The sequence below is a fragment of the Odontesthes bonariensis genome, chromosome 19, assembly GCF_027942865.1.
Source record: "Odontesthes bonariensis isolate fOdoBon6 chromosome 19, fOdoBon6.hap1, whole genome shotgun sequence".
NCBI lineage: Eukaryota > Metazoa > Chordata > Actinopteri > Atheriniformes > Atherinopsidae > Odontesthes > Odontesthes bonariensis.
In genome coordinates this window covers 627,803-643,793 of record NC_134524.1, presented here as the reverse complement: position 1 = coordinate 643,793, position 15,991 = coordinate 627,803, and the positions used below count along the sequence as shown (strand labels likewise).

Sequence of the window (15,991 nt, the reverse complement as noted above, 5' to 3'; positions counted from 1 at the left end):
GGTGAGGCAACCGGTGGGTGAACAGGTGAGGCAACCGGTGGGTGAACAGGTGAGGCAACCAGTGGGTGAACAGGTGAGGCAACCAGTGGGTGAACAGGTGAGGCAACAGGCGGGGGAACAGGTGAGGCAACAAGTGGGTGAACAGGTGAGGCAACCAGTGGGTGAACAGGTGAGGCAACCAGTGGGTGAACAGGTGAGGCAACAGGTGGGGGAACAGGTGATGCAATCAGGGGGTGAACAGGTGAGGCAACCGGTGGGTGAACAGGTGAGGCAACCGGTGGGTGAACAGGTGAGGCAACCGGTGGGTGAACAGGTGAGGCAACCGGTGGGTGAACAGGTGAGGCAACCGGTGGGTGAACAGGTGAGGCAACCGGTGGGTGAACAGGTGAGGCAACCGGTGGGTGAACAGGTGAGGCAACCGGTGGGTGAACAGGTGAGGCAACCGGTGGGTGAACAGGTGAGGCAACCGGTGGGTGAACAGGTGAGGCAACCAGTGGGTGAACAGGTGAGGCAACCGGTGGGTGAACAGGTGAGGCAACAGGTGGGGGAACAGGTGATGCAATCAGGGGGCGAACAGGTGAGGCAACCAGTGGGTGAACAGGTGAGGCAACCAGTGGGTGAACAGGTGAGGCAACCAGTGGGTGAACAGGTGAGGCAACAGGTGGGGGAACAGGTGATGCAATCAGGGGGCGAACAGGTGAGGCAACCAGTGGGTGAACAGGTGAGGCAACCGGTGGGTGAACAGGTAAGGCATTAAGGGGGTGAACAGGTGAGGCAACCAGTGGGTGAACAGGTGAGGCAATCAGGGGGTGAACAGGTGAGGCAACAGGTGGGGGAACAGGTGAGGCAACAAGTGGGTGAACAGGTGAGGCAACCAGTGGGTGAACAGGTGAGGCAACCAGTGGGTGAACAGGTGAGGCAACAGGTGGGGGAACAGGTGATGCAATCAGGGGGTGAACAGGTGAGGCAACCGGTGGGTGAACAGGTGAGGCAACCGGTGGGTGAACAGGTGAGGCAACCGGTGGGTGAACAGGTGAGGCAACCAGTGGGTGAACAGGTGAGGCAACCGGTGGGTGAACAGGTGAGGCAACCAGTGGGGGAACAGGTGAGGCAACCGGTGGGTGAACAGGTGAGGCAACCGGTGGGTGAACAGGTGAGGCAACCAGTGGGTGAACAGGTGAGGCAACCGGTGGGTGAACAGGTGAGGCAACCGGTGGGTGAACAGGTGAGGCAACCAGTGGGGGAACAGGTGAGGCAACCAGTGGGTGAACAGGTGAGGCAACCAATGGGTGAACAGGTGAGGCAACCGGTGGGTGAACAGGTGAGGCAACCAGTGGGTGAACAGGTGAGGCATTAAGGGGGTGAACAGGTGAGGCATTAAGGGGGTGAACAGGTGAGGCAACCAGTGGGTGAACAGGTAAGGCATTAAGGGGGTGAACAGGTGAGGCATTAAGGGGGTGAACAGGTGAGGCAACCAGTGGGTGAACAGGTGAGGCAACCAGGGGGTGAACAGGTGAGGCAACCAGTGGGTGAACAGGTGAGGCAACAGGTGGGGGAACAGGTGAGGCAACCAGTGGGTGAACAGGTGAGGCAACCAGGGGGTGAACAGGTGAGGCAACCAGTGGGTGAACAGGTGAGGCAACCAGTGGGTGAACAGGTAAGGCATTAAGGGGGTGAACAGGTGAGGCAACCGGTGGGTGAACAGGTGAGGCAACCAGTGGGGGAACAGGTGAGGCAACCGGTGGGTGAACAGGTGAGGCAACCAGTGGGTGAACAGGTGAGGCAACCGGTGGGTGAACAGGTGAGGCAACCGGTGGGTGAACAGGTGAGGCAATCAGGGGGTGAACAGGTGAGGCAACCGGTGGGTGAACAGGTGAGGCAATCAGGGGGTGAACAGGTGAGGCAACCGGTGGGTGAACAGGTGAGGCAGGAAGGATCCTGGGAATCTGCCATGTTTGGTTCTGCCTGCCAACTATAATAAATAAATAAATAAATGAATAAATCCGTGATGAACTACATTTTTGGACGTTTTTTGTAAACCAGAAACCCTGTCTGAGACTATCTGAGTTCTGTTTAATTTAGTTTGGTCACCTTTAAGTCCAAAGTTTTTTCTGTTTTAATTTCATAGACAAACAGTCAGTAAATATTCAACAGAAAATATCCCGGCTCAAGCACTACCATTCCGCTTAGCCTCTACTAGCTTTCAATACTTTGGTATTAATATCTTCGATAGTCTCCCTTTGTTGTATGAACATAACATTGCGGAATTGGTTAAAAAGGTTAAATCGGATTTTCAACGCTGAAACGTCCTCCCATTGTCGCTCATAGGTAGAATTAATTCTGTTAAAATGAATGTCCTACCGAAATTCCTATTTCTTTTTCAGTATTTACCTATATTCCTGCCTAAAGCATTTTTCAAAGAATTGGATAAGATTATTTCACATTTCATCTGGGCAGGAAAGAATCCAAGGGCAAGATACACAATTTTGCAAAGAACCAAGGATGAGGGGGGCCTTGCCCTACCGGATTTTAGGACATACTATTGGGCAGCCAATTTGCAAAAAATTCATACCTGGTATAACTCCCCCAGTACAGATTGGTGTCAGATGGAAGCTTACTCATGCAACTCCATCTCTTTATCAGCCTTAATATGTGCTCCTAGTAATGTACATCCAACTAAAGTCACCTCCAACCCAATTGTTTTGTCTACTGTTAGAATCCTGAAACAGTTTAAACAGCACTTCAAAATCCCCTCCCTCTCTACATTAATGCCCATCTGTGAAAACCATTTATTTACACCCCCGTCACTTGACTCAACATACACTCTGTGGAAAGAGAAAGGACTGGTGAATTTGATCAACTCTTTGATAAATACTTTTTTTTCTCCTTTGCTGACCTACAAACTAAATTTGCCCTCCCACAAGCTCATTTATTTAGATACTTTCAAACCACAGATTTTGTTCGCTGTAATTTTCCTAACTTTCAGCAAAAACCACCTCGCACTCTCCTTGATGCAATTTTGTCTCTTCCTGCAGTTCGTGGATTCATTGTAATCGTGGTAAAATTAATTTTGTCTTCACTATCAGCCCCTCTGGCGACTAGGAACTCATGGGAAAAGGAGTTCGGTGGTACCTTGTCAGACGAATGGTGGCAAAGTGCCCTTGACAGGGTTAACTCCACCTCTTCTTGTGCCAGTCTGACATTGATCCAGTTTAAGGTCTTACATAGGATAGATTTTTCTAAAGCTAAGCTTAAAAATTTTTTCAACACAAGTGACACATGTGACAGATGCTTTCTGTCATCAGCTAGTCATACACACATGTTTTTTTCTTGCCCGAGATTGAGCTCTTATTGGTCCTCCTTTTACAGAACTCTTTCAAAAGCTCTAAGCAAGCCAGTGCCTTCGAGCCCTTTAACCTCCATCTTTGGTGAGCCTGAAGATTTCACACTCTTCACCAACAGGGAAAATAATCGTATCGCTTTTACATCTTTGGTAGCTCGTAGACGTATTTTACTTCATTGGAAGGATAAGATCCTCCCTCCCCTAACTCTTGGCAAAAGGACTTAATGTCATTCCTATACTTATATTCTATATATATGTATATATATATCCTGTCAGAGTTCTGTAAGAAGCCAGTGTGTCTATGATTCAATGTAGTGGTGGTCATAGCGTATTTGTGCTGTTTGGACTCCTCTGAATGTTCCCTTTTATAATTATTATTATTATTTTTTTTTCCTTTGGGGTGGGGATAGAGTTGTGTTTGCTTATTAGCATTATTACCCATTGTTATGTGACTTAGGCTGCGGCACGAAAACGTTTTTCACTGTAAACGATACTTTTTCTTATCGTTTGGCTGTCGCGGCCACACGGAGCCGGCGTTCCCACTACCCCAAAGCTATAGTTTTTGAGAACGGGTTCCAGAGTGGGAAAGTTTGAAACGGTGTCATTTTGTTTCCATTGTTACAGCTAAAACGTTTTTGCGTCAGTCAAACGTTGACGCTGTGAGACTTCTCTATTGTCTCACAGCGTGGCGTGACACAGTGGCGTGTGTACTGCATCGTTTCATCGTGTTCATCCGTTTTCGTCTGGACCTGAGTCTTTACAGCAGCGTTGCCGTGTGGTCGCAAGAATTTTCGTACCCGTTTTAAAAAAAAAACTCGTTTCGTTTCCGTGTAGCCGTAGCCTAAGTCAAGTAAATGTGACTCAACGTTGGGGGAGTTCTAAAAGGGGAAAAATAGGTGAAATGTATCCTTTCAGATTGATCTTGGATTGTATATTGACAACCTAATAAAGATATATATGTAAAAAAAAAAAAATTCAACAGAAACTGTGAAACGGATCCACATGTTAACCCTCCTGTTATCCTGCGGGTCAAAAGTGAGCCACTGCCATGTTTAGCTGTATAAAAACACCTTAAACTATCTTTTTCCAACTTGAAATGTTATGACTTTTCCTAAAGGGACCCCATCATTAGAAAAAGTCACACTTTATTTTTGTTTATGTTTCCATGTGGGCTGTACACCACTAGGGTACAAAGATTGCCTTATGGGTAATTTTTGACCCGTGAATTATAAAAACATTTAAACACCAGAAAAAAGTTCACTGTTTTTTTCCCTTTCAATATAAATAATTCAGAAGTAATTACTTCACATTTATATAAAAGCAATAATAAACCTTTATTATGTAAAAGAAAACTGAGAAAACAAGAAAACTGTTGGTCCCACTGATGGTTGGTTTGTGGTAATAAAAAAAAAAAAGTGTAATCCTGAAAACTGGTGATTGTCTTTTTGTAATGTGTAACAAAAAATACATGATAAAAAAATGTATTGAGTTGAGTTGAATAGATAAATAACAGGTGGTTTCATCATACAAAACAGATTTTGGATTTAAAATTCAATTAAGTTGCTTTGTTTTGGGGCTTTGGTAGGGCGGCTCATAGGACAAGGGGAGTAAACACAATGTTAATACCACACAAAGGGTTAAGCAGTGAAACAAGGGGACAATCCAGTGGATCCGGAACCGAAAGTGAAACAGCTGCGGCGGTCAGCTGGGCTCGGCTCTGCGGGACGATGTTTCTGGTGCTGCTGGTCCTCCTGCACGGTAAGAACCCCGCTGGGCTGATCCGGTCCTGGTCCCGGCCGGACCCGCTCTGGTCCCGGCCGGACCCGCTCTGGACTTTAAGGCGGACTGAGCTCTGGTTCCTTGGGTCGGTCAGAGCCTGTTCTGGGGGGCAGAGACCGGTGGTTCGGGCTCCTCTCTGACCCGCTTCGGAGGACAGAAGCCCCCGCAGTCGAACCGGGGGGTCCTCAGCGGGTCAGAGGTACGCGGGAGCGCTCAGGGTGGCTCCACGGGAGCGCGCTTTACACCCGGAAACATTCTTCCGGAGCTTTTAGTGGTTCTGTCCGAGTTACCGAACCGGATCCATTCAACAGAACCTGCAGCCCCGCGAGGTTCTGGGAGCCGTGATCCGTTTACAAAAGGGGGGGGGGGGGAACAAATCATTTCAACTCAATAAGCTCATCCTATGGAAGCCCGGAGCGGACGTGGTGCATATAAACTTTTTTCTGATGGTTTTCAAGGCCACCTATTCTACCCAGCCTGCCCCTGTTTATATGTATTTATATGTGTGTTTAATGTGTTTAATGTGTTTATATGTGTTTATGTGTGTATGTATTTATATGTGTGTTTAATGTATTTATATGTGTTTATATATGTATAAGCTATTTTTATGAGCCCTGGATAGAGGGATGTTTGAGCATGTTTGTAACATCCGGTATTTATGCTAAGAGCTTTTATTTTTGTACTCAAGACAGGAAATGGTTGCGGTGTTAAAGTTTATATGTGTTTATATGTGTTTATATGTGTGTTTAATGTGTTTATATGTGTTTATATGTGTGTTTAATGTGTTTATGTGTGTGTTTAATGTGTTTATATGTGTTTATATGTGTTTATATGTGTGTGTTTAATGTGTTTATATGTGTGTTTAATGTGTTTATATGTTTATATGTGTGTTGAATGTTTTTATATGCGTTTATATGTTTATTTGTGTCTATATGTGTGTTTAATGTGTTTATATGTATATACACATAAACACATATAAACACTTATAAACAGGGGCGGGCTGGGGAGAAAAAGTGAACTTGAAAACCATCGGTAAATTAATTTTTTTTGAAAACCATCATAAAAAAGTTTATACGCACCACGTCCGCTCTGGGCTTCCGTACATCCTGAACGCTGCTGCTGGAGTTTTAACCCGGACTAAGAGATGAACACATCACAGCAGCTTTAAAATCTTTACTCTGGCTTCCAGTCAGTCACAGAATAGATTTTAAAAGCCTGCTGATGGTTTACATCTGTGATATGTTCAGAGAATATAAAGCCGGCAGAGCTCTTAGATCCAAGGACTCAGGTCAGCTGGTCCAGTCCAGAGTCCAGACTAAACATGGAGAAGCAGCATTTAGCTGTTATGCTGCCAACAAGTGGAACAAACTGCCAGTGGAGATTAAACTTTCACCAAATGGAGACATTTTTAAATCCAGGTTAAAAACATTTCTGTTCTCATGTGTCTATGCATGAAATCTGCACGCTATCTTTGAACTTATCTGGACTGTTGCTGGTTTTTAATTCATTTAAATGATTTTATTTGTTTCTCTTTATATTCTTTTAATCATTTAAATTATTTCATTTGTTTCTCTTTATATTATTTTATGTATTTTAATGCTTCTTCCACTCCCTGCTGCAATGCTTTTATTTTATGTAAAGCACTTTGAACTGTTTTGATAAGTTATTTTTGCGTAATCTGGGTACTAACTCTCCCCGTGGGTTATCTCTGGGGAGGGTTGTTCTGACACCTGTGAAACTGTGGTCCGGGCCGGCGGTATTACATGTGTTTTCTGTCTGTGGAGTCCTGCCCTCTGATTGGCTGCTGACCTGCTTCTGTTTCTGTCCCCAGTTTCCCAGCATGCCTCTTGGGTGCAGGTGCAGGTGTTTGAGGGGGAGGAGTCTGTCCTGCTGCCCTGTCAGGTACCGGTGAACGTCTCCAACGGATCCACGGTGGTGTGGGACCGCGGCGACCTGAAGATCTCCACAGTTCACGTCCGTAGGCCTGCTGGGGAGTACCTGGCGGATCAGAACCAGATGTACCAGGGCCGGACCTCAGTGCAGGACGGCGCCCTGCAGACCGGAGACCTCAGCCTCACGCTGACTAAACCCACTTTCACCGACGCTGGAAACTACACCTGCACCGTCCGCAGGGTGGGAGAAGATCTGAGTCAGACTGCCATCCATCTGCAGGTCAGAGGTCAGTACAGCGGGTCAGAGGTCAGGACAGAGGGTCAGAGGTCAGTACAGCGGGTCAGAGGTCAGGACAGAGGGTCAGAGGTCAGTACAGCGGGTCAGAGGGTCAGAGGTCAGGACAGAGGGTCAGAGGTCAGGACAGAGGGTCAGAGGTCAGTACAGAGGTTCAGAGGTCAGGACAGAGGGTCAGAGGTCAGGACAGAGGGTCAGAGGTCAGTACAGCAGGTCAGAGGTCAGTACAGAGGGTCAGAGGTCAGGACAGAGGGTCAGAGGTCAGTACAGAGGGTCAGAAGTCAGTACAAAGGGTCAGAGGTCAGAACAGCAGGTCAGAGGTCAGTACAGAGGTTCAGAGGTCAGGACAGAGGGTAAGAGGTCAGTACAGCAGGTCAGAGGTCAGTACAGAGGGTCAGAGGTCAGTACAGCAGGTCAGAGGTCAGTACAGCAGGTCAGAGGTCAGGACAGAGGGTCAGAGGTCAGTACAGCAGGTCAGAGGTCAGTACAGAGGGTCAGAGGTCAGTACAGAGGGTCAGAGGTCAGTACAGAGGGTCAGAGGTCAGTACAGCAGGTCAGAGGTCAGTACAGCGGGTCAGAGGTCAGGACAGAGGGTCAGAGGTCAGTACAGCGGGTCAGAGGTCAGTACAGCGGGTCAGAGGTCAGGACAGAGGGTCAGAGGTCAGGACAGAGGGTCAGAGGTCAGTACAGAGGGTCAGAGGTCAGGACAGAGGGTCAGAGGTCAGTACAGCAGGTCAGAGGTCAGTACAGCGGGTCAGAGGTCAGTACAGAGGGTCAGAGGTCAGTACAGCGGGTCAGAGGTCAGTAGAGAGGGTCAGAGGTCAGTACAGAGGGTCAGAGGTTAATGCCGCTGGTCTGGATCATGTGAATATGTGGGATGATTCTCAGGTTGTATATATGTTTGTGTTGTCTGCAGAAAATCCTGGTTTCTCATTCGGCGTTCTCATAGCGGTCCTGGTTCCCCTGGTTCTCCTGGTTACTGTTGGTGCCTTAATGTTTAACAGACGTAAAAAGAAGAAGCGCAAAGCAGGTATGTTGTGTTGAAGCTGGTAGCAGTACAAAGAAGGACAGAGTCCTGACAGAGAACCCTTGTTTCTTTGGGTTCTTCGTGGCCTTCAGAGAACCTCATTGTATGCAGATGACACACCTTTCTGATCTGCAGAACCCCGCTGAAACACCACTCATGTGAAGTAAAGCAAAGCTTTGCACCTGTTGTGGATTTTTTTTTATCAAAGTGGGTAAGAAGAGTACTTAGATAATAATAAGAGGAAATCCGGATTTAGTCTTTCTTTATATTTTATTTAAATGCAAATAGCATTTGAATAGTCCCCTGTCTGCATGGCGTCAGGACAGAGAGAGAAGAGGAAACATCACACATTAATTTTTATACTCCAAACGGGGGGTTATCTTCAAAGAACAAATGGCCCCCCTTTTCTCTGTTCTGAATCTGAGAGAACACAGTTTACCAGGTTCCCCTTTATGACTCCCTTGAGCTAACCTCCCCAGAAAGTGTCAACCATAAACCTTAGGGGTGGGACGAAATGCTTTGGTCACGATTCCTGATAATTGCGATTCTACATAATCAGTAATTGCAATTTTCTTCCTCCTTAAAAAAACAAACAAGTTGAATCAGAAGCCCCTTTCACACTGCGACCCGCTACCTTAGCGGGTCCAAATTACACCTTCGACCCGCGTCGAGCAATGTGAACGCTCGGCGTGTTGGTGACCCGTGTCGCCTGAAGCCGAGTTCAGGGGGCGTGGCCTAGTGGCAGAGCGTCACAGGAAACACATAAAATGCTGGGCGTGCACAATGACGTAGGCACAAGCCATGCGTCGCAGGTAGGGTTAAATACACCTCGAGGACTCGTTTTTGCAATTGTATATGCAGTTCATGGAGATGTTATTTTACGGGGTGTGGATGGTTACAACGTGGGATGCCGCCGAAGAACATATGCGGAGAATACAAGAGCACTATAGTCCCCGACATGTGGCGGTAAATAACGTCCTCTGCTCGGAGGCTGAGGAGCTCGCGGACCTCCTTGTCTCCCCAGTTGGCCATATTAAAAAATGTCTTCTACTTGATGTAGGCTAAAACAGAGTAAAACTTGTCCTCAGCTGTCGCTGTTGTTCTGAATCAGCTGTCCATTCTGTCTTTTAAACTCCTCACGCCACGCCCACGTCCGACCCGCGTCGATTGCGTTCACACCAAACTCGGCTCGGCAAAAAGACGAGGGTCCGACGCGGGTCGAAAGGCGAGTCGAGTTGACGCGGCAGCCCGGGTCGGCAGTGTGAACGCAACAGCGGACACGCTAAATTCGTGAATTAAACGCGGGTTATTCGGCAGTGTGAAAGGGGCTATACACTCCTAGAATGAATGTCGTTCCCATAAACGATGCACATCAGTCTGTGTCAGTCAGTCCAGCAGCTGACCTTTATTTCAACTCAGACAAAAAGAGCTACTTAACATGTACAGCATTTTTTAAAGTTTACAGTAACAAAATAAATTCAAATTTCCACACAGCACTAATGTGGGCTAGTTTTAACATAACTTAATGTAATGAATTGATGAAGTTTATCTGGACACGGATATGACGTAATATAATCGATTCAGGGAAGAAAAATCGATTTTTAAAATCATCCCATTAAAAATCGTGATATGTCCATGAATCGATTTTTTTCGTCCACCCCTAATAAACCTCCTCCTGATGGATTAAAAATATGCTTTCCCTCAAATGACCAAACGAAAGGGTCACAGGGTGAATGGGTCAGAGGGAAGTCAACAGACTTTAAAACCAAAGGGACAAATAAGAACTTTTCCATCTCACACCTGTAGAACTTGTTGTTGAAGAAGAAGGAAGTCTGTCTCTCACTCGTTTCTCCTCTCAGTCTGTCAGGCGGAGACGGTGGAGGTGACGGAGGGGAAGAAATCTGTTCTCCTTCCATTTAAAACCAAACCAGACCTCCCCGAGGACCTCAGAGTGGAGTGGAGCTGCTCCAACCACCAACAGTTGGTCCACGTATATCCGAACATCCAGAACCAGTCGGGTGAACAGGATGAAGTTCATCTGGGCCGCACAGAGATGAGGGAAGCCCCCCTGAAAGCCGGAGACCTCAGCCTGAGCCTGAAGAAGCCCCGTCTGAATGACAGCGGAGCCTACAGATGCACCGTGTTACAGGCCGGACGCATCCTGCTGCAGAAGGTGGTGACGCTCAGCGTCACAGGTGAGTTTCTGCACCGCACCGTAGATGTGAGGGCTCACGTAAGGACAAAGGTGTTCGAAAAACGAGGAACAATTTCAATTTAATAGTTCAAAATTAATAAATGCAAAAAAGTCAAATATGAATAACAATTAAATCATACAAAGAACTAATTTGGGCCGAACTAAAATGAGATCAACTAATTGAACACTAACACAACCAAAAACTGACCTCCAAACAAAGAACCAAAGGCTGCTTAAACAGGGACGGAGTGACCCAATTCTGCCACATGTGGGAGCATAATAAAAGGGAAAAATGACAAAATTAACTACAGCAAGATATAAAACAAATAAAGCAAAACTAACTTTAACTTAGCACAAATAATAAGTGAATGTTAAAGTGACAAAATTAAGGAACTCAGGCCAAATTTAACAAATAAAGCCCCACCCCCCCCCCCCCCCGAGCCTTTTAGAAAGAGTGGTATGTTCCAGGCTTCCTCCTCCAGCTGATCTCAGTTTGCAGAATAACAAGTGTAAGTAAATCATTCAAAAAATTATCTGAAATGCAAATATAGAATAAATACTAACACGATGTGGTGGTGGTGGTAAGAGCATCCACCACGGTAAAACATAACAGAGTCTTACAGAGTGAGAAGATAAACAGTTACGGGTACAAAGAGGACATTTTATCAGCCGGTCAAAGCTGCAACAACACGAATGTTTCAGCTCAGATTTAAATGAGACGTTTTTAGTCCTTCAGGGACTCTCACCTGTTATCATCACCCTGTTAAAGCTGATCAGTGACCTTCAATCTTTCCAGTTTCAACACCAAAATGTCTCGTGACGATTGGAGTGTAATCAAAGATATTTCATAGAACTGAATTGGGGACACAGTCGTGTCGGGTTGTGTGTCATCAACTGTGAAACAGGGAGTGTATAAAAACGAAGGGGGCCCGAGGATGGAGCCCTGAGGAACTCCACATTTCCTGTAAATATGATTTAAACACACTATCACTGTAGATCTGCCACAAACTGGTCTGCTCTGTGAAGTAAACCTCTGGAAGCTGAGTCTGAGCTGAGATGCAGGACTATCAGAACCAGAGATGAGCCCAGTTACTGGAAATCAGTCTTTTCAACCCACGTTTGAAGGTTCAGCTCAAAAAGAAGATGAATATCCCAGCTGTATTATTTTTTACCAAGCAGCTTAACTGTTCATCTTAAGCTGAATCTGAGGGCCACTGTCACAGACTATTAAAGACAAAGAAAAAGCACATTTTAACAGTCCAACCGTGTGTCACATTTACAAAGGTGAATCCATCCTCTGATCTCATGGTAATCCCATTTAGGGATTTATGGTTTAATGACTTGTTAAAGCTGGAACCTTTGCTTATTCATTGATCAGTCATTTAAATAAGAACAGTTTGATAGAAATACTGTCTCATAATTTCGACTTAGTATCTCATAATTATGAGATAGTATCTCTTAAATTATGACATAGTATCTCATAATTTCGACTCATATAAAGGCTGTCTGTACACCTCATGTCTGCTCTGTTCTGTCAGAGAGTTTCCTGGAGAAGGTGAAGGTGACAGAGGGGGAGGAGTCCGTGCTGCTCCCGTTTAAAATGGCCAGCGACCTTCCCGATGATGTCAGAGTGACGTGGAGACGCACCGACAGGGACGAGGCAGTGCACGAGTATCCCAGAGACCAGAACCAGGAAAACGTGCGGATCCTCGAGGAGTATCAGGGTCGCACAGAGATGACCGAAGATGGAGTAAGATCTGGAGACCTCAGCGTGACCCTGATGGGGCCGCGAGTGAGCGACAGCAGCATCTACATCTGCAGCGTCTGCAGCAGCGAGGGAACAAAGCTGAAGCTGAAGATGGTGGCGCTCACTGTCAGCACAGGTTAGTCCACAGGGGGCAGGGAACACACCCAACAGGCTTTTCCAACATGGTGCATCTTTGGTTTGACTCGTGTTCTGCTCTCAGTCGGTCAGGTAGAAGTCCTGGAGGTGACGAAAGTGGCGCGGTCCGTCCGGCTGCCCTTTGAAACGCCGCCTCGCCTCCTGTGTCAGGACGTCTCCGTGGAGTGGAGACGCTCCGACAACACGGTGATCCACGAGTACAGGGAAGGCCGACACCACCGGCACCAGGATTACCGCACAGAGATGGGGGACGACCCCCTGACCACCGGAGACCTCAGTCTGACACTGAAAGACCTCCATCTCACCGACGATGTCTACACCTGCACCATCTACGACAACGGGGGGAGAGTCCTGAAACAGAAAGTGGTGGGACTGAGGGTCAAAGGTCAGCAGAAGAAAACCCAGTACATTAAAGGGACAGTTCGCCTCTTCTGACATGAAGCTGTGTAACATCCCATATCAGCAGCATCATTTCTGAACATCTTCTTACCCCCTGCTGCGTCCTGTGAGCAGAGTTCCAGCCTCGTTTTGGTGCTGATGAAGGTAGTCCGGCTAGTTGGCTGGGGTTTAAAAAATAAAGCGTCTTGCTTCTCAGAACAATATGCGTTCAACAGAGTAATACATTTGCATCACAAAATGGTTCTCCAGGAAAAAGTCAGACCTCACAATCGCTTGGCGCTATTTTTGCCTCCCTTGATATCAATGCGTCCAGCCACCTAGCGATAGCCGCACCTGTTACGGTGTTTACTGCTGGGAAGCAGGGGTCTGCTCTTCGGTCTGCACAGTTTACATTGGACGCATTGATATGAAGGGAGGCAAAAATAGCGCCAAGCGATGCGAGGTCTGACTTTTTCATCGAAAACGATTTTGTGATGCAAATGTATTACTCTATTGAACGCATATTGTTCTGAGAAGCAAGACGCTTTATTTTTTAAACCCCAGCCAACTAGCCGGACTACCTTCATCAACACCAAAACGAGGCTGGAACTCTGCTCACAGGACGCAGCAGGGGGTAAGAAGATGTTCAGAAATGATGTTGCTGATATGGGATGTTACACAGCTTCATGTCAGAAGAGGAGAACTATCCCTTTAAATACATCAGATACAGTAGCTGCTGCCCGAATGAACACGTTCTTCTCTGTTCACTCAGTCCACGAGATGGAGATCGTGGAGGTGCCAAAGGGGGAAACATCTGTCGAGCTGCCCTTCAGAACCGCAGCTCTATCCGAGGATGTCAGGGTGGAGTGGAGACACCCCGACTCCAAGCGCACCGACGTCCTCACCTACGAGAACGGAGACATCCAGCCGGACAAACAGGACAAGGTGTACCGAGACCGTGCGAATATGGAGAAAGACCCGCTGAGGACCGGAAACCTCACCCTGACTCTGAGGGACCCCGTCCGCAATGACAACGGCCTCTACACCTGCACCGTCTACAAGGGTGGAGACATTCTGCTGCAGAAGCTGATGATCCTCAGTGTCAGGGGTCAGTAAACGCAACACGGGGGTCAGTAAACGCAACACGGGGGTCGGTAAACGCAACCACAGAATCACTGTGGTAGCTGTTAGCATGTTCAGGGGCTACACATGCTAACACTGTGGTAGCCGTTAGCATGTTCAGGGGCTACACATGCTAACACTGTGGTAGCTGTTAGCATGTTCAGGGGCTACACATGCTAACACTGTGGTAGCCGTTAGCGTGTTCAGGGGCTACACATGCTAACACTGTGGTAGCCGTTAGCATGTTCAGGGGCTACACATGCTAACACTGTGGTAGCCGTTAGCATGTTCAGGGGCTACACATGCTAACACTGTGGTAGCCGTTAGCATGTTCAGGGGCTACACATGCTAACACTGTGGTTCCCTGTGGTTCCTGGAGGGTTTTCATGAGCTTCGCTGACCTTTTGCTCTGGTATTCAGTCAGATAATGTGTCTGATGTAGAGATGAGTTCATGACTGTTTGTCTTCTCTGCAGAAAGCTCCTCGATCAACTTCATTGAACGGATTCCAAGTTACAAAAAGAGAAGACCAAGGAACCCCCCAGAGGCTCTTCCCTCAGAGGCTCTTCCCTTATCACCTCCGTGTGATACTTGATTCCACTTTGACCTTCAAAAATCATATTACATAAAAACTGGCCAATACTGTAACATTTAACCTTAAAAATTTTAAACAAATCAGGTCTTTTTTTAAACACTTGGTGCTGCCAGAATGTTCCTCCAGTCAATGGTTTTATCTCACATTGAATACTGCATCACAAGTTGGTCTCTCACCACAGCTAGCAATCTGAAATTAATTGAATCACTGTACAAAAAAATCTCTTAAAGTTTTTGACCGAAAACCCAATTCTTTTCATGTATGTAATGTTTTAAACAAGTACAATCTTTTAAATTTTTGAAAATTTTATTAATTTTAAGTATGTATGCTTCATTTTTAAAGCGCTACATGGACTAGCCGCACCTCCAGCGTTTACCTTGTTCCAACCTAGGAATTCAAGTGGCCTGAGAACAAGGGCAAGCTTTCTCAATTCTCCCAGATTGAGAAAGCTCAAACTATGGCATGTGACCATTAGACTCTAAACATTCCCTCTGATGCTTCTATTGTATACTATATTTTCTTTCTTATGTATTTTCTTTCTTGTGTATTTGCCTGCCTAGGGACTACGGATGAAAACTAACTTTGTAGCTATAATTCAGCATATTTACATTTGTTTTTATACTGATGTTCATTAGTGTGGATTGTCCCTATTCAAATAAATAAAAATAATAAATAAAGAGAGGCTCCTCCCTTAATCAATTCAAATTTATTTGTAGCACATTTCATGTACAAACAGTTTAAAGTGCTTTACATAAAATAAAAGCATTGCAGCAGGGAGTGCAAAAAGCATTAAAAATACATAAAATAATATAAAGATAAACAAATAAAATCATTTAAATGAATTTAAAAACAGGCAACAGTCTAGATAAGTTAAAAGATATTTCATGCATAGACACATGAGAACAGAAATGTTTTTAACCTGGATTTAAAAATGTCTCCATTTGGTGAAAGTTTAATCTCCACTGGCAGTTTGTTCCACTTGTTTGCAGCATAACAGCTAAATGCTGCTTCTCCATGTTTAGTCTGGACTCTGGACTGGACCAGCTGACCTGAGTCCTTGGATCTAAGAGCTCTGCTGGCTTTATATTCTCTGAACATATCACAGATGTAAACCATCAGCAGGCTTTTAAAATCTATTCTGTGACTGACTGGAAGCCAGAGTAAAGATTTTAAAGCTGCTGTGATGTGTTCAGATCTCTTAGTCCGGGTTAAAACTCCAGCAGCAGCGTTCTGGATGAGCTGCAGATGTTTAATGCTCTTTGTGGGAAGTCCAGTTAAAGGAGCATTACAGTAATGGAGTCTGCTGGAGATGAATGCATGGAGGAGTTTCTCCTGGAAACCTTTAATTCTGTTGATGTTTCTGAGATGGTAAAAAGCTGCCTTGGTGACAGCTTTGATGTGGCTGCTGAAAGTCAGATCTGAGTCTATCAACACTCCGAGGTTACCAACTTGGTCAGTGATTGT

The 15,991-nt window shown here is 46.0% G+C and overlaps 1 protein-coding gene across 1 annotated transcript; it reads left to right on the top strand.

Annotated features, from left to right (window-relative positions):
• Positions 1-5,035: 5,035 nt before the first annotated feature.
• On the top strand, positions 5,036-14,527 carry LOC142369434 (uncharacterized). Its single transcript, XM_075451793.1, has 8 exons — positions 5,036-5,101; positions 6,954-7,301; positions 8,226-8,339; positions 10,196-10,531; positions 12,069-12,413; positions 12,498-12,818; positions 13,584-13,919; positions 14,409-14,527. The coding sequence occupies exons 1-8, from the start codon at positions 5,071-5,073 to the stop codon at positions 14,525-14,527; spliced, it is 1,950 nt and encodes a 649-aa protein (XP_075307908.1). The 5' UTR covers positions 5,036-5,070.
• Positions 14,528-15,991: the final 1,464 nt, after the last annotated feature.

Bases quoted from the DNA above. Each gene is read 5' to 3' on its own strand.
- LOC142369434 (XM_075451793.1), top strand. From the start codon at position 5,071: ATGTTTCTGGTGCTGCTGGTCCTCCTGCACG. The intron at 8,340-10,195 runs GTATGTTGTGTT...TTCTCCTCTCAG, and splicing joins AAAGAAGAAGCGCAAAGCAG to TCTGTCAGGCGGAGACGGTG. The intron at 12,819-13,583 runs GTCAGCAGAAGA...CTGTTCACTCAG, and splicing joins GGTGGGACTGAGGGTCAAAG to TCCACGAGATGGAGATCGTG.